Source organism: Ranitomeya imitator, chromosome 2 (genome assembly GCF_032444005.1).
Source record: "Ranitomeya imitator isolate aRanImi1 chromosome 2, aRanImi1.pri, whole genome shotgun sequence".
NCBI lineage: Eukaryota > Metazoa > Chordata > Amphibia > Anura > Dendrobatidae > Ranitomeya > Ranitomeya imitator.
Window position 1 is genome coordinate 345,174,047 of NC_091283.1, and position 26,178 is coordinate 345,200,224.

The 26,178-nt window shown below is 44.8% G+C and overlaps 1 protein-coding gene across 1 annotated transcript in view; it reads right to left on the reverse strand.

The window, feature by feature from the left end:
- LOC138666526 (zinc finger protein 420-like) overlaps window positions 1–25,950 on the reverse strand; it is a 108,280-nt gene extending 82,330 nt beyond the window's left edge. The window contains exons 1-6 of the mRNA XM_069754740.1: window positions 25,904–25,950; window positions 10,801–10,907; window positions 10,496–10,675; window positions 10,291–10,414; window positions 10,109–10,206; window positions 9,820–9,910 (exon numbers count right to left, since the gene is read on the reverse strand). Coding sequence (XP_069610841.1) covers window positions 9,820–9,910; window positions 10,109–10,206; window positions 10,291–10,414; window positions 10,496–10,675; window positions 10,801–10,878 — 571 coding nt within the window. The 5' untranslated portion in view covers window positions 10,879–10,907; window positions 25,904–25,950. The remainder of the gene's footprint in view (window positions 1–9,819; window positions 9,911–10,108; window positions 10,207–10,290; window positions 10,415–10,495; window positions 10,676–10,800; window positions 10,908–25,903) is intronic.
- Between the last annotated feature and the right edge of the window lie 228 nt (window positions 25,951–26,178).

The following is a 26,178-nucleotide window of genomic DNA, read 5'->3' on the forward strand; positions in this document are numbered from 1 at the left end:
AAGTTTGCGGAGAAGGCCGCTGGGACAAGTCATGTGCGAAGATATGCCTGGTGAACGTATATCCCAAGGGTCAGCCTGAAAAGAGCACAAAGGTGTATGCCATTCTGGACGATCACAGCAACCAATCACTTACAAGATCTGCTGATCGCTGCTATGTAGCAGAAATGGAGGTGTGCTGTGAGCGCCGACCACAGGGTGGCGCTCACAGCCACCGGTGATCAGTAACCATAGAGTTCTCTAGGACCTCTATGGTTACAATGGAGACGCATCGCCGACCCCTGATCATGTGACGGGGGTCGGCGATGATGTCATTTCCGGCCGCCCGGCCGGAAGCGGTAGTTAAATGCCGCTGTCTGCGTTTGACAGCGGCATTTAACTAGTTAATAGGTGCGGGCAGATCGCGATTCTGCCCGCGCCTATTACGGGCACATGTCAGCTGTTCAAAATAGCTGACATGTCCCGGCTTTGATGCGGGCTCACCGCGGAGCCCTGCATCAAAGCAGGGGATCTGACCTCGGACGTATTATCCCGTCCGAGGTCACAAAGGGGTTAAACCTACTTTAAAAAAAAAAAAACAGATAAAACCTGCGATGGAGAAAACTCTCGACCACGGCACAGCTGCACACTGGAGGGCGGTGCCAAAAACGATGTAGAGTGTGACCACAGTGAAGATGAGGATAATGAGAACAGTGGCACGACGGCCAAGGAGGCTGCCAAAAAAATAAGAAATCCCGATACGGAAGCACCATCAACGGGGAGCTTCCACCTATTGAAAAGCCTGTAGACCCGCCGCCATTTATGTTTAAGCTTGTTAAAGAGGAAGATGATGCTCTTAATGGAAGCATAGCATGAGAACACGGAGGACCAGGAGCTCGATGTGTACATTACGTAGCGGCACAAGAAACAGATTGCCAGTCCAGATGGCAAAGTCTTCCCCATAAATGAAGACATCCGTTCTAGTGGCCGAAATTCTCCAAGTGCCATCAGCACATCCAGTAATGACAGCAAAGCGGAGTCCCTGAAGAAGCCATCAAAGAAGATTAAAGAAGAGCCCATCTCTCTAACAAAGAGTGCCAAATGTCCGAGAGAGAAGTCGGCATCCGACACTGAAGAGACTGACAGAGCCACAGTGAAGATATCTAAAACACAACAGATTAGTTGACCAAACTCGCCATCGGAAGAAGGCGAGAACTCGGACAGCCAAAGTGTGAATGATGAGGGCAGCAGTAATCCTAAAGACATTGACCAGGATAATCAAAGCACATCTCCCAGCATTCCAAGCCCTCAAGATAATGAGAGTGACCGACTCTTCTGCCCAGCAGCAGATGTTACAGCCAACAAATGGCACTGCAGCAATGGTCTCACCTTCTGGGTCGCCAGCACCTATTCCACCTGTTGCTCCTCCACCTCACAGCGTAACTCCTGCTCAAGTATCACCATCTCCATCACTACCTCCATCCCAGCCCCTATCACTACTCAGGCACCAGTTTTACATCCTCAAAGGCTTTCTTCTCCACATCCAGCAATACAGCCCCTTGCTGGGTCTCAAGGAGAACCTCAACCTCCAGTCCCTGCACAAATCCACCCACATTCTCCTCTTCATGGCCCAGTAGCACTTCTCCCGCACAACATCCTGCCACTCACCCATGAAGTCTTGGTCACCTTCCTCGCAGAAGTGTCTGTTATAATAAATGCCAGACCGCTGGTACCAGTATCGTCGGACCCTGATGCTCCAATGATCCTTACAACAGCAACTCTTCATACACAGAAAATCGGAGCCGCCGCAATTCCTCCAGAAAATTTCAACCATAATGACATGGACAGACGTCAGTGGAAGCAGGTACAACACCTGTCTAATGCCTTTTGGCACCGTTGGAAGACAGATACCTGCATCTGCTCCAAGGTTGTCACAAATGGCAGACGGCAAAACCTAACCTCCAAGAAGGAGACCTCATCCTCTTAAAAGACAAAGAAGCTCATCACAATGAATGGCCAATGGGTCTTATTACCAAGGCTATGTCCATTAATGATGGAAAGACTTGGAAGGTGGAAATCAAGGTAACTAAAGGTGGTTCATCACGAGTTTTCCTTTGCCCAGTCATCGAATTTGTACTGCTTCTACCGAAGGAGGACATAAAGATACTTCTACTGGACACAGCTCGCGACGGACAGCATACCGTCATACACCCTTACATGTAAAGAACTTGAACTTTCATCTTTTGATTGTTTGGGTTGGTGGAAGTGTTTGCATGTTGCGGCTTCTCCAATCTGAAAATAGGTTCTCCTATGGACCTGGGATTATCCAACCGCTTAGGACTTCATGTCATCAACCAAGAATTTGACTTATAACTGTTACAGTTATTTTCGCATGTTGTGTTTTCTTTTTTGTCTTTCAGGTTCCAAGGACATAATTGAACATCATCGTAACACATGGTGTCAAGTTGGATCATTGTTAAATCTAAAGATTTCAGACGGGGAGTGTCATGTCCCATGATTTGGAATCATACAGACAGTACTGCATTTTATTATATTGTTGCTGTCATTGCTGTGTATAGATCTGTCCCTTTTAGAGGTTGTTCTCCTCCCCCCTGCATGTGACTCTGATTCTGTAACCCCTCGTTTCTTCCCCATGTTTGAGTCTATCGCCATCTTGTTTCATACAGCTCTGTACAAGATAGTCTCTTTAACCTACTGTAACTGTGCATTATACAAGAATTCAGCTGGAAATAAACCCTCAACTGGACTCTTCAAACGTGCTCTCTCAGTCGAGTAACCTATCTGTGGACATCATTAAATGTGAGTAATGGTAAACACACGCTATAGAAAGGCAGTCTAAGCGCCCAACATTTGCAGTTTAGCCATGGAGGCAGAATATATGGGGCTGTCTTTTAGATGCCTCCCCATTACTAACCCCTGGGCTTAATGTCACTTGACAATAAAAAGCTTGCAAACTTGGAGATGAAAGTGGATATAAAACCCGGGCTTCCGAGGATCCAGTAAACAATAGGAGACCACACACAGTATGGATGTGGTTTTAGGCAGCGTGAGCTGGTGACGCAAGTATCCGGGTACTGTGAAGAGCAGCAATTTTACTGGACTACTTTGAACTTGTGTAGGAACATTTTTCCTATTGGTGAACACTGGACAGCCTCTTGTTTTTATTTTTCAGTTTTTAAAATTTTCATGGTTCCATTTGTGGACTACGTCAGACTCGCTGGACATGCATGTTTTTTTTTTAATAAATTGTTTTTTTTTAATAAATTGGTGACTCAGGGAAAGTGTTGGGGAGTCTTTATTCACATAAATTATTTTTTGTGGTGTTTTTTCTTATTTTTTATTATTGGGTTAGTAATGGGGTGTCTGATAGACACCTGTCCATTACTAATGCCAGGGATTGATGCCATCTGTGATTTTTGACAAATCACAGCTCACATCAACCCCAACTACCAAGCTCACATCAACCCCAACAACCAGTACCCGATTGCTTCATTCTTACTAATTACCCTGGTGCATTGGCAAAGCATAAAAACTGGCATATCTCATATGATCTACCACTTCTGGGGAGGCTGTGGACTGGTATTTGTAGGCTGGAAAGGGCCCAATAACCATGGACCTTACCAGCCTGGTAATATCAGCCTCCAGGTGATAACCTTTGCTGGTTATCAAAAATCAAAAATAAGGGGGGTGGGGGCATATCTATATTTCTACCTCTATCTTTTCAAATCTAAACACCTAAACATCCGTAATTTCAATTCTGTAATTTATTCCGGTACGTGTCACACAGATGATGCACATGTACCACAAGCGTTTCACAAGGACAAGCAACCGTAATAACGCCGGTACTAGTTTTTCTAGTGGAGCTTCATGATGACACTCCATGGACTTACATTGTAAAAGTGACTTCAGCCTCACATCTAAATCCCATTTTAATCTTGCAAATTGGAATAGGACCTCTGCACTGTAAGCCTCAAATGTTGCTCTGAGACCTGTAGTTCCATGAGCTTGTTTAGCTTGCAGGGGCTGGGCTTACAGGCTTGGCCAGAGAGCTGGGTGGGTCTGGCCATCCACCTTCCTCCCATCAAGGGGTGTGTCAAATGCAATATAATGAGACTGTGGTGTGATCACATGGTCTCTGTGTTGGAAGGTCCTGCTAGTAGAGACTTCCTGAAGAGCACCTGGTGAGGCCATGTACCTGGAATCCTGGATGATCTGTGTTGAAAGGTCCTGCGAGTGGAGACTTCCTGAATAGCATGTGACGAGACCATGTACCTGCAGAGTCTGTGACGGCTAACTATGTTGGGGAAGCTACCGTCCTTCTAAGGCTCTGCAACTGTCGGGTGGGATGTTGCGGAGCAAGTCATCATACGGGACAGTGATCCTAGTAAGGCAGCTTCCTTGGAAGCCAGGACTGACAAGGAGTCAGCGTGGGGAGTGGAGATCCTGGAAGGTAACCTCAGACAAGGGGGTTGCAAGAAGGCAGAGAGGTATATCTGCTACATAAACAGACTGGTGTCTTATTTTGTTTTGTGGATGTAACGGTACGGACTGTATTCTATCCGGTTTATGCTGCATTTAAATAAATCGGATGGTATGATTAAGTGAGAAACCGTTCCTGTGTGCGTTAATCCCGTTGCCATGTGAGTGTCCCCCAACATACTCAGGGAGCGCTATCTTACAAGACCCAGAAATTAACAAAGCAAATGAACCTGGCAAGTTTAACCCTTTACCAACATGACATACTGCATATGTCAGCTCCATGACTTTGATGAAGACTTGCAAGCCGAGCCTGCATCTCTGCCGCAGATGATGGTTTTGATATACAGCCATCATCTGACTCGTAACAGCCAAATGTGGAGCATATCTCTGCTCGCAGCTTTTAACCTGTTAATTGCAGCAGTCAATCTGTAACAGTGTCTCATACAGAGCTCCTGTAAATGGGGCACTCTATTCTAACTGCCTATCGGCACTGCCATGATGCGATTGTAGGATGTTAACGAGTTGCCGAGAGAGCACATGGCTGGCGTTCATAGGAAACAATTTTGCTGTACTGCAGTATTGTTCTATATAGAACAAGTAATCATATGATAGCAGGCACAAGTACCCTAAGAAGACTTACAAGTACAATAAAACAAAAAAGTTTAAAAAAATGAATAAAATAAATAATTAAAAATTCAAATCATCCCACTTGTTCCCCACTTAAAGTAAAGAAAAAGAAATGAAAAAATACAAATTTGTTATCACTACTTTTGTAAATGTCCGATTTGTCAAAATATAAAATAAATTACAGTATATACTCGAGTATAAGCCGACCCGAGTATATGCCGAGACCCCTAATTTTGCCACAAAAAACTGGGAAAACTTGATGACTCGAGTATAAGCCTAGGGTGGGAAATGCAGCAGCTACTGGTAAATTTCAAAAATAAAAATAGATACCAATAGAAGTAAAACTGATTGAGACATCAGTAGGTTACGTGTTTTTGCATCAGGAGCCCCATATAATGCTCCATACAGTTCATGAAGGGCCCCATAAGATGCTCCATATTAAAATACTAGATGGTGGCCCGATTCTAACGCATCGGGTATTCTAAAATATGGATGTCCACGTAGTATATTGCCTAACCACGTAGTATATTGCCCAGCCACGTAGTATAATGCCCAACCAAGTAGTATATTGCCCAGCCACGTAGTATATTGCCCAGCCATGTAGTATATTGCCCAGCCACGTAGTATATTGCCTAGCCACATAGTATATTGCCCAGTGACGTAGTATACAGCACATAGCCACGTAGTATATTGCCCAGCCACGTAGTATATTGCCCAGCCACGTAGTATATTGCCCAGCCACATAGTATATTGCCCAGCCACATAGTATATTGCCCAGCCACATAGTATATTGCCCAGCCACATAGTATATTGCCCAGCCACATAGTATATTGCCCAGTGACGTAGGATACAGCACATAGCCACGTAGTATATTGCCCAGCCACACAGTATATTGCCCAGCCACACAGTATATTGCCCCAGCCACACAGTATATTGCCCAGCCACACAGTATATTGCCCAGCCGCACAGTATATTGCCCAGCCACAGTATATTGCCCAGCCACATAGTATATTGCCCAGCCACACAGTATATTGCCCAGCCACAGTATATTGCCCAGCCACATAGTATATTGCCCAGCCACACAGTATATTGCCCAGCCACACAGTATATTGCCCAGCCACACAGTATATTGCCCAGCCGAACAGTATATTGCCCAGCCACACAGTATATTGCCCAGCCACAGTATATTGCCCAGCCACGTAGTATATTGCCCAGCCGCACAGTATATTGCCCAGCCACAGTATATTGCCCAGCCACACAGTATATTGCCCAGCCACACAGTATATTGCCCAGCCACACAGTATATTGCCCAGCCACACAGTATATTGCCCAGCCGAACAGTATATTGCCCAGCCACACAGTATATTGCCCAGCCACGTAGTATATTGCCCAGAAACGTAGTATATTGCCCAGCCACACAGTATATTGTCCAGCCACACAGTATATTGCCCAGCCACACAGTATATTGCCCAGCCACATAGTATATTGCCCAGCCACATAGTATATTGCCCAGCCACATAGTATATTGGCCAGCCACATAGTATATTGGCCAGCCACACAGTATATTGCCTAGCCACACAGTATATTGCCCAGCCGCACAGTATATTGCCCAGCCACGTAGTATATTGCCCAGCCACATAGTATATTGCCCAGCCACATAGTATATTGCCCAGCCACATAATATATTGCCCAGCCACATAGTATATTGCCCAGCCACATAGTATATTGCCTAGCCACATAGTATATTGCCCAGTCACATAATATACAGCACAGAGCCACGTAGTATACAGCACAGAGCCACGTAGTATACAGCACAGTCACGTAGTATATTGGGCAGTCATGTAGTATGCACCATATCCCTGTTAAAAAAAAAAGAATTAAAATAAAAAATTGTTACATACTCACCTTCCGGAGCCTCCGGATGGAAGCGGCCGGTTACCGATGGTCCTCGCGCGCTCCGGTCTGAAGACTGTATTGCGGTCTCACGAGATGATGACATAGCGGTCTCGCGAGACCGCTACGTCATTATCTCGCGAGATCGCAGCATGGACCGGTTACCGGAGCATCGCGAGCGAGAAAGGCCTGTTGTATATAACGATTTTTTATTTTTTTAAATTATTTTTAACATTAGATCTTTTTACTATTCATGCTGCATAGGCCGCATGAATAGTAAAAAGTTGGTCACACAGGGTTAATAGCAGCGTTAATGGAGTGCGTTACAACGCTGTCAACGCTGCCATTAACCCTGTGTGAGCGCTGACCGGAAGGGAGTATGCGGGCGCCGGGCACTGACTGCGGGGAGGAAGGAGCGGCCATTTTCTTCCACACTGTGCTCGTCCTTGATTAGTCGTCGCCATTTTGCCGCGACCAATCAGCGACTTGGATTTCCATGACAGACAGAGGCTGCGCCAATGAATATCGGTGACAGACAGACAGAAAGACCAACAGAAAGACAGACAGACATATGGAAGTGACCCTTAGACAATTATATAGTAGATGCCCCATATAATTTTGCATAAAAGGTTAATGATGGCCCCATAAGATGCTCCTTAGAATATTATGCCCCAAATAATTCTGCACAAAGGTTGATGGCCCCATAAGATGCTCCATAGAATATTATGCCCCATATGCTGCTGCGATTAAAAAAAAAATGACATACTCACCTATCGTTGCTGGGGGAGAGGTGCCGGGGTCCTGAGCAGGCAGGCACACCAGAGCGCTATGGGGGTCAGGTGCCGGAGTCGCCGCTGGCTCAGGCCCCCAGCAATTGTGATATTCACCTGTCCCCGTTCCACCGCTGCTGTGTCTCCCGAGTCTCTGCAGTGACTGTTCAGGCAGAGGGTGCGCACTAACCACGTCATCACGCCTTCTGACCTGAATGTCACAGCCAGAGCAGAAGACTGAGCCCGGCGGTGGAACGGGGACAGGTGAATATCGCATGGCTCACCCTCCCCAGTCATACTCACCCTCCTTGCGCAGACCCTGCTTCTCCGTGGCGATGGTCTCCGGGCGCCGGCAGCTTGTTCCTGTGTTCAGCGGTCACTGGTACCGCTCATTAAGGTAATGAATATGAGCTCCACCCCTGTGGGAGTGGGGTTGCATCCATATTCATTACTTTAATGAACGGTACCACGTGACTGCTGAACACAGCAACAAGTTGCCGGCGCCAGAGACCATTGCATCGGAGAAGCAGGGACCGCTCCGGGAGCACGTTGGTATGTTGTGACAGCCGCCGCTCCCCCTCCCCTGCCGGCCCCCTGGGACAATGATTTGCGTATAAGCCGAGAGGGGCACTTTTAGCCTAAAAAAAATGGGCTGAAAATCTCAGCTTATACTTGAGTATATACGGTAATCTGATCAGTAAATGGCAAAAAAATCAAAACAAAAAACAACAATTATTACGATCGCCACAACAGTACAAAGAGGCAATCAAAACATCCTGCCTACACCAAAATGGTATCAATATCAACATAGTCTTATCTGTAGATAAAAAAGTAAATGGGGCGGCACAGCCTTCAAAACAAGGACACAAAGCCAAGTGATGTATTAACACTTCAGTGCTTCATGGGTTAACCAACGCTGCCACATCACACACTTCGGGTGCTCCTCGAAGAAAACAGATCCAACTGCATAGTCCACGTAAAAGAAGAAAACGAGGGCACTCACCAGTCTTCTTATTGTGCAAAGATCACTTTATTAATCCAACATATAAAAGTCCAAGGTCGGGCAACGACGGAGCCGAAGCTCAAGTGAGCAGGGGGGAGCGGAGACCCTCCTGCTCACTTGAGCTTCGGCTCCGTCGTTGCCCGACCTTGGACTTTTATATGTTGGATTAATAAAGTGATCTTTGCACAATAAGAAGACTGGTGAGTGCCCTCGTTTTCTTCTTTTACGTGGAGTATCAATAACAACATTGTCTCAGGTCACAAAAAACAAGGCCACATATAGCTCCATATCTCGAAAATTGAAAACGTTACAACTTATGGAAAATTCGTGACAACCAAAAATGTATTTATTTTTTTTACAAAATCACTTTTTTTTATTTACCATCTATATAAAACAAAAACTGTGTATGTTTGGTTAGGAAAGGACAAAAGCACAAAAAAAACGGAATCTCGACTGGTCATGAAGGGATTAACATAACAAGAACCAAATTAAGGTTACAAAGAGGGACATCAGGCCCGACACCTGTACTTGGTATAAAATCAGCCAGATTATCAAGTGATGAACATAATTATGCTCAAATGAGGCTTAACGTCAAGATCTGAATCTCATAGAAACCATTTCTAGTGTCAATAACAGTAAAAAAAAAATTCCAATCTTTAGCAAGGTCCAAATTAGCTTTAACTTGACCCTCTGTTGATTAGAAATATCCACATATGCAATGCCGTCAAATATAGATTGAAAACCCAGGTATGCCAAACTCATTTCAGAGGTCAAAAGACTGAAAGCTCCCCTAGGATTTTACGCTAACCTCATTTCCTGACAGAAACCAAACTTAAATGGCCAAAATACACAGAAAAGATCTTCACTATTCTGTTGTGGTATCTGCTTCTCTATCCGGTGTGTCCCATAAAGGCACAATCTTCTTAGCCCTCACAGAAAAAAAATAAAATGGTGGTTTACAGCCTAAAACCACTGTAGTTAATGAATTCTATTCCACAAAGCGAATAAGCAGGGCCTGTGACTTCTCTGCATTTAGTGGTTACTACTCACCTTGGTAGTCATATGTAGGAATCTCCACTTTACACCGCTCATCACCCCTCACATATGTCTCTGTAGTATTAATATGGGTCAGATCTTCACCCTGAAAGAAATATTGTAAAAGTCAGAGACAGATGGAGAAGTCACATCTATGATCAGCTCTGATCCTGCCATCTCCACCGTTCTCATTACACAAGAATAAAACATATAATATTGGTGGATAAAACAAGACTGAACATAAGAACTTCACAGCCATCTACACATCATAGGGGAGATCTCATGACATCTTCTCTCCATCTACCTGATGATCCTGAGGAACATTGAGATCTTCTTGTTTACAGTCCTGTGGAAGAAGAGGATGAGGACATCTCTCTGGTGTTGTCCTCTTACTGGATAGATCTGGAGGAAAACACATACAAAGACTGAATTCATTCTTTACATACAGATAATTATATTCCGTATATATTTAGTCCTGAATATTACCTGGTGATGTGAGGGACTGGGGAACTTCCATCATGAAATCCTTGCACACATCTTTATGTCCTTCTAAATACTCACACTCCTCCATGGAGAAATAGACAGCGACATCCTGACACCTTATAGGAACCTGACAAATACAATGATACCGTCATCCCCGATCCCTTCATAGCGTTACTGTATAATATCCCAGCATTCCCAGCAGTGTCACCTCTCCAGTCAGCAGCACAATCATCTTGTAGGCGAGTTCTAGGATCTTCTGGTCATTGATGTCCTCATGTATCAGGGGGTGAGGTGGAGGCCCCGTGATAGGGCTCAGGGGTCTTTCCCATCCCTCAGACACAGGAGCCTGACAGCGCTCACTAGAGGTCTTCTTCACTACTGTGTAATCCTGGTTATGGAGAGACACATTGTTAAATGTCACTACAGACATTTCCAAAGTCCTCACCTCTCCAGTTCTGTCCATCTGTTATTATCATAGATATGAAGTAATGTGACGTCATCAGAATCTCTCACCTCTCCAGTAAGCCGGAAGAGGATCTCTAGTGTGAGGTGTAACATCTTCTCCGCCATCTTGTTCCTGTCCCTATCCATCCTTGATGGGTCAGGAAAATTACAGAAACCTAAATGGAAAGAAAAATTGAGCCACAGAGCTCAGAGACAGGATTGTGGCAAGGCACAGATCTGGCCAAGGTTACAAAAGAATTTCTGCAGTACTCAAGGTTACTAAGAGCACAGTGGCCTCCATAATCCTTAAATGGAAGAATTTGGGACTACCAGAAATCTTCCTAGACCTGGCCATCCAGCCAAACTGAGAAATCGTGGGAGAAGAGCCTTAGTGATAGAGGTAAAGAAGAACCCCAAGATCACTGTGGCTGAACTCCAGAGACACAGTGGGGAGATGGGAGAAAGTTCCACAAAGTTAACTTTTACTGCAGCCCTCCACCAGTCGGGCCTTTATGACAGAGTGGCCGGATGGAAGCCTCTCCTAAAGGAAAGACATATGAAAGCCTGCATAGTGTTTGGGTCATTCCATATCAAGTGATCCAAATATGAATATTTTTTTTACCTTACGTCTTTAGATTTTTTTTATTTTTGTTTTTATGAAGTACAACTTTAGTTAATTACAAATTAAAAGTTTAGAATTTTTTTCTTCATCAGTTAATTTTTTACAGATTTTTAAAGTTTTGAAAAAGCGCGGATTTTGGCCTGGTATGGCTTTACATTTTTTATCATATCTCGGGCTAGAATTAAGATATAGAGGTGGGAGAGGCATCATTGTAGAAGGTTTACACAGTAAAATATCGATATTTGCAGATGATACAAAACTATGTAAAGCAGTTAATACAAGAGAAGATAGTATTCTGCTACAGATGGATCTGGATAAGTTGGAAACTTGGGCTGAAAGGTGGCAGATGAGGTTTAACAATGATAAATGTAAGGTTATACACATGGGAAGAGGGAATCAATATCACCATTACACACTGAACGGGAAACCACTGGGTAAATCTGACAGGGAGAAGGACTTGGGGATCCTAGTTAATGATAAACTTACCTGGAGCAGCCAGTGCCAGGCAGCAGCTGCCAAGGCAAACAGGATCATGGGGTGCATTAAAAGAGGTCTGGATACACATGATGAGAGCATTATACTGCCTCTGTACAAATCCCTAGTTAGACCGCACATGGAGTACTGTGTCCAGTTTTGGGCACCGGTGCTCAGGAAGGATATAATGGAACTAGAGAGAGTACAAAGGAGGGCAACAAAATTAATAAAGGGGATGGGAGAACTACAATACCCAGATAGATTAGCGAAATTAGGATTATTTAGTCTAGAAAAAAGACGACTGAGGGGCGATCTAATAACCATGTATAAGTATATAAGGGGACAATACAAATATCTCGCTGAGGATCTGTTTATACCAAGGAAGGTGACGGGCACAAGGGGGCATTCTTTGCGTCTGGAGGAGAGAAGGTTTTTCCACCAACATAGAAGAGGATTCTTTACTGTTAGGGCAGTGAGAATCTGGAATTGCTTGCCTGAGGAGGTGGTGATGGCGAACTCAGTCGAGGGGTTCAAGAGAGGCCTGGATGTCTTCCTGGAGCAGAACAATATTGTATCATACAATTATTAGGTTCTGTAGAAGGACGTAGATCTGGGTATTTATTATGATGGAATATAGGCTGAACTGGATGGACAAATGTCTTTTTTCGGCCTTACTAACTATGTTACTATGTTACTATGTTACTATTTTTCTCAGAACGGTACCAGCTTTCATTTGATATGTCACAAGACTATGTGTCTTTATATTTTGTTTTGGAGAAATCAAATTAAAAATTTTGATGTGCAATTCTGAAAAAAACGTATGTTTTAAAATTGTGAAAACATGCATGTTTGTTACTCGTGTCCTTGTTTATATTTGTACAGGGACTCAGCTTGGGATCTATCAAATTTGTATTTTTTTTTTTAAGCCTTGAATCATCTGATTTTATGTTTGTGAGTTTCTTCCTTTTTCTTTTCAAATTACAACTTATTGCATTCAACATTTATATGTAACAAATAAAGAGACACAAAAAACAAATCCCGAAGTGCCAGAATAAATACATCTTAATCATCATAACAACTTGCTCAGCATTTTCAACCTGAATTCTTTGAACAAGCCAAAAGATAAAAGGTGGTCACATCCTCAAGTGTGGTTTTCTAAGTACAGTCTCATCCTAATTATATGTTAAAAACAGATTAAAAGAACCAATATTTCTACCACCTATTTATACATGGAACAATGTTTTTTATACTATACTAGCTGAAGAGCCCGGCGTTGCCTGGGCATAGTAAATATCTGTGGTTAGTTATAGCACGTCACTTCTCTTATTTTCCCATCACGCCTCTCATTTTCCCAATCACATCTTTAATTTTCCCCCTCACATCTCTCATTTTCCCCCTCACTCCTCTCATTCCCCCCTAACACTTGTCATTTCGACATCACATCTGTCATTTTCCTATCACTACACTATTTTCCCTCACTCCTTTTCATTTTCACCTCACACCTCTCATTTTCACCTCAGTATATACATGTTTGTCATCTCCCTTATATATAGTATACACCTGTATGTCATCTCCTGTATATAGTATATACCTGTATGTCATCTCCCCTGTATATAGTATATACCTGCTGTGTGTCATCTCCCCTGTATATAGTATATACCTGTATGTCATCTCCTCCTATATATAGTATATACCTGTTTGTCATCTCCTCCTATATATAGTATATACGTGTATGTCATCTCCTCCTATATATAGTATATACCTGTATGTCATCTCCTTCTATATATAGTATATACCTGTATGTCATCTCCTCCTGTATATAGTATATACCTGTGTGTCATCTCCCCTGTATATAGTATATATCTGTGTGTCATCTCCTCCTGTATATAGTATATACCTGTATGTCATCTTCTATATATAGCATATACCTGTATGTCATCTCCTCCTGTATATAGTATATACCTGTAGGTAATCTGCTCCTGTATATAGTATATACCTGTGTGTCATCTCCTCCTGTATATAGTATATACCTGTATGTCATCTCCTCCTGTATATAGTATGTACCTGTATGTCATCTCCTCCTCTATATAGTATATACCTGTTTGTCATCTCTCCTGTATATAGTATATATCTGTGTGTCATCTCCCCTGTATATAGTATATACCTGTGTGATCTCCTGTATTAGACCTCGTTAACACGTTATTTGCTCAGTATTTTTACCTCAGTATTTGTAAGATAAATTGGCAGCCTGATAAATCCCCAGCCAACAGGAAGCCCTCCCCCTGGCAGTATATATTAGCTCACACATACACATAATAGACAGGTCATGTGACTGACAGCTGCTGTATTTCCTATATGGTACATTTGTTGCTCTTGTAGTTTGTCTGCTTATTAATCAGATTTTTATTTTTGAAGGCTAATACCAGCCTTGTGTGTGTTTTAGGGCGAGTTTCGTTTGTCAAGTTGTGTGTGTTGAGTTGTGTGTGGCGACATGCATGTAGCGACTTTTGTGAGATGAGTTTTGTGTGGCAACATGCGTGTAGCAACTTTTTGTGTGTCGAGTTGCATGTGACAGGTTAGTGTAGCAAGTTGTGTGCAGCAAGTTTTGCGCATGGCGAGTTTTATGTGTGGTGCCTTTTGAGTATGTGCAAGTTTTGTGTGAGGCAACTTTTGCATGTGTTGCAAATTTTGTGCATGTGGCAATTTTTCCGCGTGTGCAAGTTTTGCGTGTGGCGAGTTTTCCATGAGGTGAGTTTTGCACTTGTGGCGAGTTTTGCGTGAGCCTAGTTTTTGCATGTGGCGAGTTTTGCGCGTGGCGAGTTTTGAGCGGCGACTTTTGTGTTTCGACTTTTATGTGGCAAGGTTGGTGTATGTGTGGTGAAATGTGTGCTGAGGGTGGTATATGTGTTCAAGCACGTGGTAGTGTGTGGCACATTTTGTGTGTGTGTTCATATCCCCGTGTGTGGCGAGTATCCCATGTCGGGGCCCCACCTTAGCAACTGATCGGTATATACTCTTTTGCGCCATCGCTCTCATTCTTTAAGTCCCCCTTGTTCACATCTGGCAGCTGTCAATTTGCCTCCAACACTTTTCCTTTCACTTTTCCCCATTATGTAGATAGGGGAAAAATAGTTTGGTGAATTGGAAAGCGCAGAGTTAAAATTTCACCTCACAACATAGCCTATGACGCTCTTAGGGTCCAGACGTGTGACTGTGCAAAATTTTGTTGCTGTAGCTGCGACGCTTCCAACACTTTTCCTTTCACTTTTTTCCCCATTATGTAGATAGGGGCAAAATTGTTTGGTGAATTGGAACGCGCGGGGTTAAAATTTCGCCTCACAACATAGCCTATGACGCTCTCGGGGTCCAGACGTGTGACTGTGCAAAATTTTGTGGCTGTAGCTGCGACGGTGCAGATGCCAATCCCGGACATACACACATACACACATTCAGCTTTATATAGTAGATCACTAAACGTAAACAGTTTATTTCTGAAGTGTTTAAGAAGAATAGTCCAGTAGCTAAATCCTTGTTTTATAAAATCTGAACTAATCAAACCATTAATAGTAGGTTTTTACACTGACCTGTTATCATCAATGTGCCCCTTCTAGTGGGTGAAATGTCATCTTGTCCATAAGGGCTCAGTAGCAATGGCCGTTTCCTTCTGTGTCAGAGTATGCACGGCCGGTCATGGTGCTCGGCTCCACCTGAGTTATATCTGATTTTTGTAACTTTTACAATGTCTGATTTTCTTGGATACACAAAGGACGGCGCTGGACCAGAAGGTGCAGAAAAGTCACTTCTACGTCTTCATTTTCACAATCTTTGGAGAGTCCAGTAGCCACCAGCGCCGATCATATTCACAGGTCACATCACCAGTTGTGTCATCCATTGCCGATCTTGTGCCGCCTTCTACCACGTCATGGACGTCACTCTCTTTATTTCCACTACGTGGGATGACAGTGCGGTATTGCTGAGTCCCTGTGATGGGTTCTGCTTCCTGTAACCGATGTTATAACAAACTCTCGTCCTCTTTGTAGTCCTGGTTTGTACAATACATGAACTGGATGTTAAGAATGTTTTTCTCCCTCCATTTGAGAAGTTGCCTGGGTGATAAGATTTGGTGTGAATATGGTCTGTGGAGGCCCGAGCTGGCGGCCGGTCATCTGCTCTGCAGTCACCGTCTACCCCGGTCATTCTCAGCCCTAACAAAGCTTCTCCTCTGTCCTCTCCTGCTTCTAAGTGGTAACATGATAAAATAATACAGTAATATCTAACAATCATGGATTATTTGGTAAATCTAGACCCCACACTGTTAGACCACAGGCTGAACAGATCTGAAATCAAGATTTTTGAACGGACACTAATAGTTTTATTTTTTAAAATATGATCCCATCACGATCCCATCTTGTATTTTGGTACAGATGTGGATAGGAGCATAGCAGGCACATGTGCAGTTTTTGAAATTTTTAAATTAAACATTTTTTTCGGAAATGCGTTTTAAAGTTTTGCGCTTGCGTTCGCATAGGTAAAATATTATCAAAGATACTCTTATGACATATCTGGTGAAATCCTGTACAGTTCTGAGTAGAATGGTGTTTATTTTGTTTCTCTATCTCTTTTCTAGCCTGAGTTATGGGGAGAAATGTAAAGGCAGGCAACACCGAAATTCGCACTTTTTCCGAACTTTGAAAATCAATAAAAAATAAAAAAAAATATCTAGAATTTTTTCTTCTTCACATTTTGCATTCTCTGACACACTATTACGAAATAACAAAATCTCAAAAGAATTAAAAATATAGTGGTAAAAATCATTGGTTCACTTGACATGGAATGACCCGTTTGCTGAAAAACACATGAAGGACTCCCAGACTATGAGAAATAAGATTCTCTGGTCTGATGAGAGGAAAATAGACATTTTTGGTGATAATTCTAAGCGGTATGTGTGGAGAAACCCAGGCACTGCTCATCACCTGTACAATCCCAACAGTGAAACATGGTGGTGGCAGCATCATGCTATGGGGGTGTTTTTCAGCTGCAGGGATAAGATGACTGGTTGCCATTGAAGGAGACATGAACGCGGCCAAGTACAGAGACAGCCTGGATGAAAATCTATTCCAGAGTGCTCTGGACCTCAGACTTGGCCAAAGATTCACCTTCCAATAAGACAAGGACCCTAAGCACACAGCTAAAATAACAAAGGAGTGGCTTCAGAACACCTCTGTGACCATTCTTGACCGGCCCAGCTAGAGCCCTGACCTAAACCCAATTGAGCATCTCTGGAGAGAACTGAAAATGGCTGTCCACCAACGTTCACCATCCAACCTGACAGAACTGGAGAGGATCTGCAAGGAAGAACGGCAGAGGGTCCCCAAATCCAGGTGTGAAAACCTTGTTGCATCATTCCCAAGAAGACTCATGGCTGTACTAGCTCAAAAGGGTGCTTCTACTCAACACTGAGCAAAGGGTCTGAATACTTATGACCATGTGATATTTCATATTTTCTTTTTAAATAAATTTGCAAAAATTACTATTTCTGTTTTTTTCAGTCAAGATGGGGTGCAGAGTGTACATTAATGAGAAAAAATGAACTTTTTTGGATTTACTAAATGGCTGCAATGAAGCAAAGAGTGAAAAATGTAAAGGGGTCTGAATACTTTCCATACCCACTGTACCATTTGAGCCCATAGAGTCTGCAAAGCACCCTATAGATAGCATTAACTTCAGCCAGAAGAGTCAGTGATATTGAGGCTCTTTCTACAGCTCCATTGTTTACCCAAATACTTGATGACAGGGTAATCTTTAAGCCAGATACAGCCCACCTTCTTAAAGTAGAATCTATGTTCCATGGACTACAAGAAGTCGTCCTTCCCTGCTTTTTTTTACTAATCCAAGGAACCAGAAGAAGGAATGACTTTATATTTTGGATGTTAGAAGATTTATAATCAGATACCTATCCGCTATGGCAAACTGGAGAAAGGATAGAGCGTTATTTGTGTCCTTCCAGGGTTCTAGAAAGGAGTTTATGGCCTATAAACCCACAATTGCCAAGTGGATTAGGGAGCCATCTCTTTAACCCACTCATCAAGTGGCAAGGTTTAAAGGCTCATTTCACTTGGGCCATGACGACTTCCTAGGCGAAGATATTGAACGTCTCGAAAGAAGAGATTTGTAAGACAGCAACTCTGCTTCTCTCCTTCCACTTTCTATAGGTATTAGAGATTGGATATACGCAGTGTGTACTCTGCAAGACCTATATATGATCGTACTATGCCGAAAGCCGCTGTGTGTACTCTGCAAGCCCTATATATGATAATACTGTGCCGAGCACAAAGGAGGGATTATTACTATGTAAGGGGCACAGTGGTGGCAGTATTATGTGGGGCGGTAAGAGAAGACGTTATTGTACTACACAGAAGCTTCTGTAGGACGCATACGACAGCAGTGGCTCAGTATTGGGGTATCAGGTGCTGTAGGACGCATATGGCAGCAGTGGCTCAGTAATGGGCTATCAGGTGCTGTAGAACACATATGGCAGCAGCGGATCAGTATTGGGGTATCAGGTGCTGTAGGACACATACGACAGCAGTGGCTCAGTATTGGGGTATCAAGTGCTGTAGAACACATATGGCAGCAGTGGCTCAGTATTGGGGTATCAGGTGCTGTAGGACACATATGGCAGCAGCAGCTCAGTATTGGGGTATCAGGTGCTGTAGGACACATATGGCAGCAGCGGCTCAATATTGGGGTATCAGGTGCTGTAGGACACATACGACAGCAGTGGCTCAGTATTGGGGTATCAGGTGCTGTAGAACACATATGGCAGCAGCGGATCAGTATTGGGGTATCAGATGCTGTAGGACACATACGACAGCAGTGGCTCAGTATTGGGGTATCAGGTGCTGTAGAACACATATTGCAGCAGTGGCTCAGTATTGGGGTATCAGGTGCTGTAGAACACATATGGCAGCAGCGGCTCAGTATTGGGGTATCAGGTGCTGTAGGACACATATGGCAGCAGCGGCTCAGTATTGGGGTATCAGGTGCTGTAGGACACATATGGCAGCAGCGGCTCAGTATTGGGGTATCAGGTGCTGTAGGACACATATGGCAGCAGCGGCTCAGTATTGGGGTATCAGGTGCTGTAGGACACATATGGCAGCAGCGGCTCAGTATTGGGGTATCAGGTGCTGTAGAACACATATGGCAGCAGCGGCGGCTCAGTATTGGGGTATCAGGTGCTGTAGGACACATATGGCAGCAGTGGCTCAGTATTGGGGTATCAGGTGCAGTAATAGGGACACATATGGCAGCAGTGGCTCAGTATTGGGGTATTAGGTGCAGTAATAGGGACACATCTGGCAGCAGCGACTCAGTATTGGGGTATCAGGTGCTGTAGGACACATATGGCAGCAGCGGCTCAGTATTGAGGTATCAGGTGCTGAAGGACACATACGGCAGCAGCGGCTCAGTATTGGGGTATCAGGTGCTGTAGGAAACATGGCAGCAGCGGCTCAGTATTGGGGTATCAGGTGCTGCAGGAACCATACGGCAGCAGTGGCTCAGTATTGGGGTATCAGGTGCTGTAGGACACATACGGCAGCAGCGGCTCAATATTGGGGTATCAGTTGCAGTAATAGGGTCACATACGGCAGCAGCAGCTCAGTATTGGGGCATCAGGTGCAGTAATAGGGCCACATACGGCAGCAGCGGCTTAGTATTGGGGTATCATGTGCAGTAATAGGGACACATACGGCAGCAGCGGCTCAGTATTGGGGTATCAGGTGCAGTAATAGGGTCACATACGGCAGCAGCGGCTTAGTTTTGGGGAATCAGGTGCTGTAGGACACACACGACAGAAGTGGCTCAGTATTGGGGTATCAGCAGAATGAGTAGTTTGCACAGGTTGGGCATAGATATGGACGGTACAGGAAATGTAAGAAGTCAAAAGTGTCTTTGTTGTATTCTCTGCAGCCGAGTCCTGGCTGGAAGAAGTTGTCATGTCGGTCTGGGCCAGATGGAAAAGACGGGAAAAGTGAACGATTCCATCAGAAAGAACGACAGCTGTAAGTCACCATCTATAACTGTATTGTGATTTCTTATATGGTCTGCAGGACTGGTATCTTCCACTATATGGTCTCCATATAGTAATATGGTCAGGAGGTAGCAGGAACCTCTCTCTCTGCCCTCTATGTGCTGACCCCATGCACTTTGTTGAATTAACTGTGTTATGCTATATACTAGATGGTCCCCCGATTCTAACGTATAGGGTATTCTAGAATATGTAGGTAGTATATGGCTACGTACTATATTGCACAGTGACGTAGTATATAACACAACCGACGTAGTATATAACATAGCTACGTAGTATATAGCAGAGCTACGTAGTATATAACACAGCCACGTAGTATATAACATAGCCACCTAGTGTATTGCACAGGTATGTAGTATATTGGCCAGCCACGTAGTATATAGCAGAGCCATGTAGTATATAACATAGCCACGTAGTATATTGCACAGGCACGTAGTATATTGCACAGGCACGTAGTATATAACACAGTCATGTAGTATATTGCACAGCATAACAGAGCCCACGCAGTATGTAACACAGCCCACGTAGTATATAGCAATGTGGGCACTATATGCGTGGTTAAAAAAGACTTCAAATAAAAAAAAACATATACTCACCTTCCGAAGGCCCCTTGAAGTCCTGGTGCCTGTGTGCGGTGCACACGGCAGCTTCCGGTCCGAGGGTTGGTATGAGCGCAGGACCTGTGATGACGTCGTGGTTACATGACCGTGACATCATGGCAGGTCCTTCTCGCATAGCATCCTTAGCACCGGAACCTGCCGCTTGCACTGCCGAGGACAGCGCGCCACATGGGAGGGTGAGAATAACCTTTTTTTTATTATTATTATTATTATTATTAGTCGTTAGGGACAGTCAATAGTTAATGATAGGGGCTGGGCCAGCAGCAAAAAAGGTGGCAGGAAGCTGCTGCTCCTGGTCAGCAGACCAGCCACGTTGGCTGTGAGAAGATGCAGAATCTGCTGCCCTGGGCAAAAAAGGGTCATTGCCAGACTCCCAGGAGGGAGAGGATCTGCTGCCCAGGGCAAAAAAGGGACATTGCCAGACTCCCAGGAGGGAGAGTATCTGCTGTCCTGGGCAAAAAAGGGACATTGCCAGACTCCCAGGAGGGAGAGTATATGCTGCCCTGGGCAAAAAAGGGACATTGCCAGACTCCCAGGAGGGAGAGTATATGCTGCCCTGGGCAAAAAAGGGACATTGCCAGACTCCCAGGAGGGAGAGGATCTGTTGCCCTGGGCAAAAAAGGGTCATTGCCAGACTCCCAGGAGGGAGAGGATCTGCTGCCCTGGGCAAAAAAGGGACATTGCCAGACTCCCAGGAGGGAGAGGATCTGCTGCCCTGGGCAAAAAAGGGACATTGCCAGACTCCCAGGAGGGAGAGGATCTGCTGCCCTGGGCAAAAAAGGGTCATTGCCAGACTCCCAGGAGGGAGAGGATCTGCTGCCCTGGGCAAAAAAGGGTCATTGCCAGACTCCCAGGAGGGAGAGGATCTGCTGCCCTGGGCAAAAAAAGGACATTGCCAGACTCATAGGAGGGAGAGGATCTGCTGCCCCGGACCAAAGATTAAGGACTGTGACACGGGCCCCAGGACTCTGGAAGGGCCCTTCACTGAAGGGTCTTTAAGAATCCAGATTCCAGAGTGTGAACTGCTTGCTTGATCTCGGCTACCATGGCCATTGTGGATACAGCTGTGGACAAGAGCAGGAAGCCGGTGTTATATTATTCTATTCATCTCTCTTCTCATTATAGTTTGCTTTCCCTTTTGGACCACAGTCGTCAGCCGGGACTTAAAGGGAACCTGTCACCCCCCCCCCCCTCAGGCGTTTGTAACTAAAAGAGCCATCTTGTGCAGCACTAATGCTGCATTCTGACAAGGTGGCTCTTTTAGTTCGGGTCCCTGGCACTGCTGCAATAATCGCTTTTGAAGTGTGTCCCTCATACCTGTGAAATCGTCCCGGGGGCAGGTCTTTCCCCCTAATCCAGACGCCTAACAGCCGTCACTCAGGGCCTCTGCGCGCTGCCTCCTCTTCCTTCATTATCGTCCCCGGCGCCTGCGCTGTTATTTTTTTTCTCGGGCATGCGCAGTCTGCGCTGCCCTTCGAACTTACAGCGTAGGCGCCGGGGATGCTAATGAAGGAGACGCCATGAATGACGGCTGTGGTGTGTCTATATTAAAGGGGAAAGACCTGCCCCATGGCAATTTCACGGTATGAGGGACAAACTTCAAAAGCGATTATTGCAGCAGTGCCAGGGACCCGAACTAAAAGAGTCACCTTGTCAGAATGCAGCATTAGTGCAGCACAAGGGAGCTCTTTTAGTTACAAACGCCTGAGGGGGGGGGGGGGTGACCGGTTCCCTGTAAATATCTGGACAGTCGTGGCTGGAGAGAGACAAGGTAATCTGTGGGAAAGCTGTGTCCATCCCGTGTTTGATGTACAAGAGGCCGGGGTGTCTGTGTTTTGTGGGTGCGCTCAGTCAGGACTACCAACCCCATCGCCCCTTGTTACACTATCAGTGTTCGGTTTTGTATATAGATGTATTTTCAGTCACAGTGCGGTCATCTGGTGATGTTCCCCAATGCTCACAATTAGGGTGCGCCACATAGCTGTAGTCAGGATTACCTGGTTAGGCCGGGGTCACAATAGACCGTAATACTGCCGAGTGCAATGCGATAAAAAATTGCATAGCACTCGGCCCAATGTTAATCTATGGGGCAGCTCCTATTATCTGTTGTTTTCTCGGCCGTATTAAGGATCCGAGTGAAATCGCAGCATGCTGCGATTGTCAGCGTATCTCGGCCGAGAATCGCCAATGCAAGTCTATGGGGGTGAGAAAAAATCAGATTACACACGGACCATCAGTGTGACTTGCGAGAAATACGCACCGGTGTTCTATAGAAAACCCGGCAATTCAGCGCAGTGTACAGTAAAATCACACTGACATGTTTGAATAGAAGAAATAAAATTAATGTCTACACATAGTATAGGTATATATATATATATATATATATATATATATATATATATGTGTGTGTGTCAGTGAGACATATATATATATACATATATTTATATTTCATATAGCGCTAGATAGCCGAAAAGCCGGTAATTCATTTGCCGGCTTTTGCTATCTCCTTCCCAAACCCGACAGGATATGAGACATGGTTTAAATACAGTAAACCATCTCATATCCCTTATTTTATTACATATTCCTCACTACTAATGTTAGTAATGTCTGTGTGCAAAATTTGGGGGCTCTAGCTGTTAAAATAAAGGGTTAAATCACGAAAAAACTGGCGTGGGCTCCCACGCAATTTTCTCCGCCAGAGTGGTAAAGCCAGTGACTGAGGGCAGATATTAATAGCCTGGAGAGGGCCATGGTTATAGGACCCCCCCTGGCTAAAAACATCTGCCCCCAGCCACCCCAGAAAAGGCACATCTGTAAGATGCGCCTATTCTGGCACTTGGCCTCTCTCTTCCCACTTCCCTGTAGCGGTGGGATATGGGGTAAAAAAGGGTTAATGTCACCTTGCTATTGTAAGGTGACATTAAACCAGGTTAATAATGGAGAGGCATCAATAAGACACCTATCCATTATTAATCCTATAGTAATAAATGGTTAATAAAACACACACACATTATGAAAAAAGTATTTTAATGAAATAAAGACACAGGGTGTTGTAATAGTATATTTAACGCTCAATCCAATTGAAGACCCTTGTCACCTGAAACAAAGTTAAAATAAAAAACCAACAATATCCCATACCTTCCGTCGTTCAGTCATGTCCCACGCTGTAAATCCATCAGAAGGGGTTAAATAATTTTACAAGCAGGAGCCTGCTAATGCAGCCGCCCCTGCCTGTAAAAAGTGGGGAATGAATGGATGCAGGGGAAGGTTGCTACCTAGACTTGCGGTGCTGCGTCCCCTGCTGGCATAAACTCATATGAACTCTAGCATGGGAATTTTTCTGATACAGGGGAATGGGAAGAGAGTGGCCAAGTTCCAGAATAGGCGCATCTTACAGATGTGCCTTTTCTGGGGTGGCTGGGGGCAGATGTTTTTAGCCAAGGGGGGGGGCCTATAACCATGGTCCCTCTCTAGGCTATTAATATCTGCCCTCAGTCACTGGATTTACCACTCTGGCGGAGAAAATTGCGCGGGAGCCCACGCCAGTTTTTTCCGCGATTTAACCCTTTATTTTAACAGCTAGCGCCCCCAAATTTTGCACACAGACACTTCTAACATTACTAGTGAGGGATATGTAAAAAAATAAGGGATATGAAATGGTTTACTGTATGTAAACCATGTCTCATATCCTGTCGGGTTTGGGAAGGAGATCGCAAAAGCCGGCAATTGAATTACCGGCTTTAAAGCTATCTAGCGCTGGATGAAATATAAATATATCTACTATATAATTGTCTAAGGGTCACTTCTGTCTGTCTTTCTGTCTGTCACAGATATTCATTGGTCGCGGCCTTTGTCTGTCATGAAAATCCAAGTCGCTGATTGGTCGCGGCAAAACAGCCACGACCAATCAGCGACCGACACAGTCCGGCAGCAATATGGCCGCTCCTTCCTCCCCGCAGTCAGTGCCCGATCCGTATTCCCCTCCCATCAGCCCTCACACAGGGTTAATGGCAGCGTTTATGGACCGTGTTATGCCGCGGTGCAACGCACTCCATTAACACTGCTATTAACCCTGTGTGACCAACTTTTTACTATTGATGCGGCCTGTGCAGCATCAATAGTAAAAAGATCTAATGTTAAAAATAATAAATAAAATAAAAAAATCGTTATATACTCACCGTCCGTCGGCCCCCGGATCAGGAACAGGCCTTTCCCTCTCCTCACGATGCCCCGGCGACTGCTCCATGCATTGCGATCTCGCGAGATGATGACATATTGGTCTCGCGAGACCGCTACGTCATCATTTCGCGAGACCGCAATGCACTCTTGGGACCGGAGCGCGCGAGGAGCATCGGTAACTGCTTCGCTTGGATCCGGGGGACAACGGAGGGTGAGTATAGAACTATTTTTTATTTTAATTCTTTTTTTTTAACAGGGATATGATGCCCACATTGCTGTATACTACGTGGGCTGTGCAATATACTACGCGGGCTGTGCAATATACTACGTGGGCTGTGCTATATACTACGTGGGCTGGGCAATATACTACGCGGGCTGTGCAATATACTGCGCGGGCTTTGCAATATACTACGCAGGCTGGGCAATATACTACGCGGGCTGTGCAATATACTGCGCGGGCTTTGCAATATACTACGTGGGCTGTGCAATATACTGCGCGGGCTTTGCAATATACTATGTGGCTGTGCAATGTACTACGCAGGCTGTGCAATATACTACGTGGCTGTGCTATATACTACGTGGGCTGTGTTATACACTGCGTGCGTGGTACTGCGCGGGCTGTGCAATATACTACGTGGGCTGTGCTATATACTACGTGGGTTGTGCTATATACTACGTGGGCTGTGCTATATACTACGTGGCCGGCCGCAAACAATCAGCGACAGGCGCAGTCCAGCCGCGAATTGGCGCGGGATTTCAACCACGCTTCGCTAATTGGTCGTAGCCGGCCGAATCCTGTGTATGCAATGTATTATTCTAAAATCTTCATAAATAAACTACATACATATTCTAGAATACCCGATGCGTTAGAATCGGGCTACCATCTAGTGTATATATATGTGTCTCAATGAGATATATATATATATATATTTAGACTGTATATATGTTTTTACTAAAATTTGAGGCCATGGATCCATTCTATGTCCGTTTTGCAAGCCGGCGAGAAAATCTCGCCGTAAGGATGCCATACGGATGTCACACGGATAATTTGATGCGAGGAAATCGCACCCTCGCACTGCACACGGATCACTGTTTTGGTAACATTTGTGCGATTCTCGTCCGTGTAAAACGGACCATATTTTTATACGTTGTGTGTGTCCCCGGCCTTAGGGCTCCAGCACCTACCTCCACCTGCAGAGCTGCACTCCACATATATGGCTGCTCTGTGCGCACAGGACCTGTGATGAGGTCACAGGAGGGGAGGAGTCAGGGGTCACATGATCAGGGGCCTCAGTGTATGCAGGACTCTGCTGTGCTGGTTGTCATGGTGCTGGATGAGGGGAAGTTTATGTGTGGGGTCAGGAGGGGTTTACAGGGTGGATGTAGCAGAGCCGTGTGTGTACGAGGTGTACGGAGCGTGTGTGTACGAGGTGTACAGAGTGAAGCCGCGTGTGTACGAG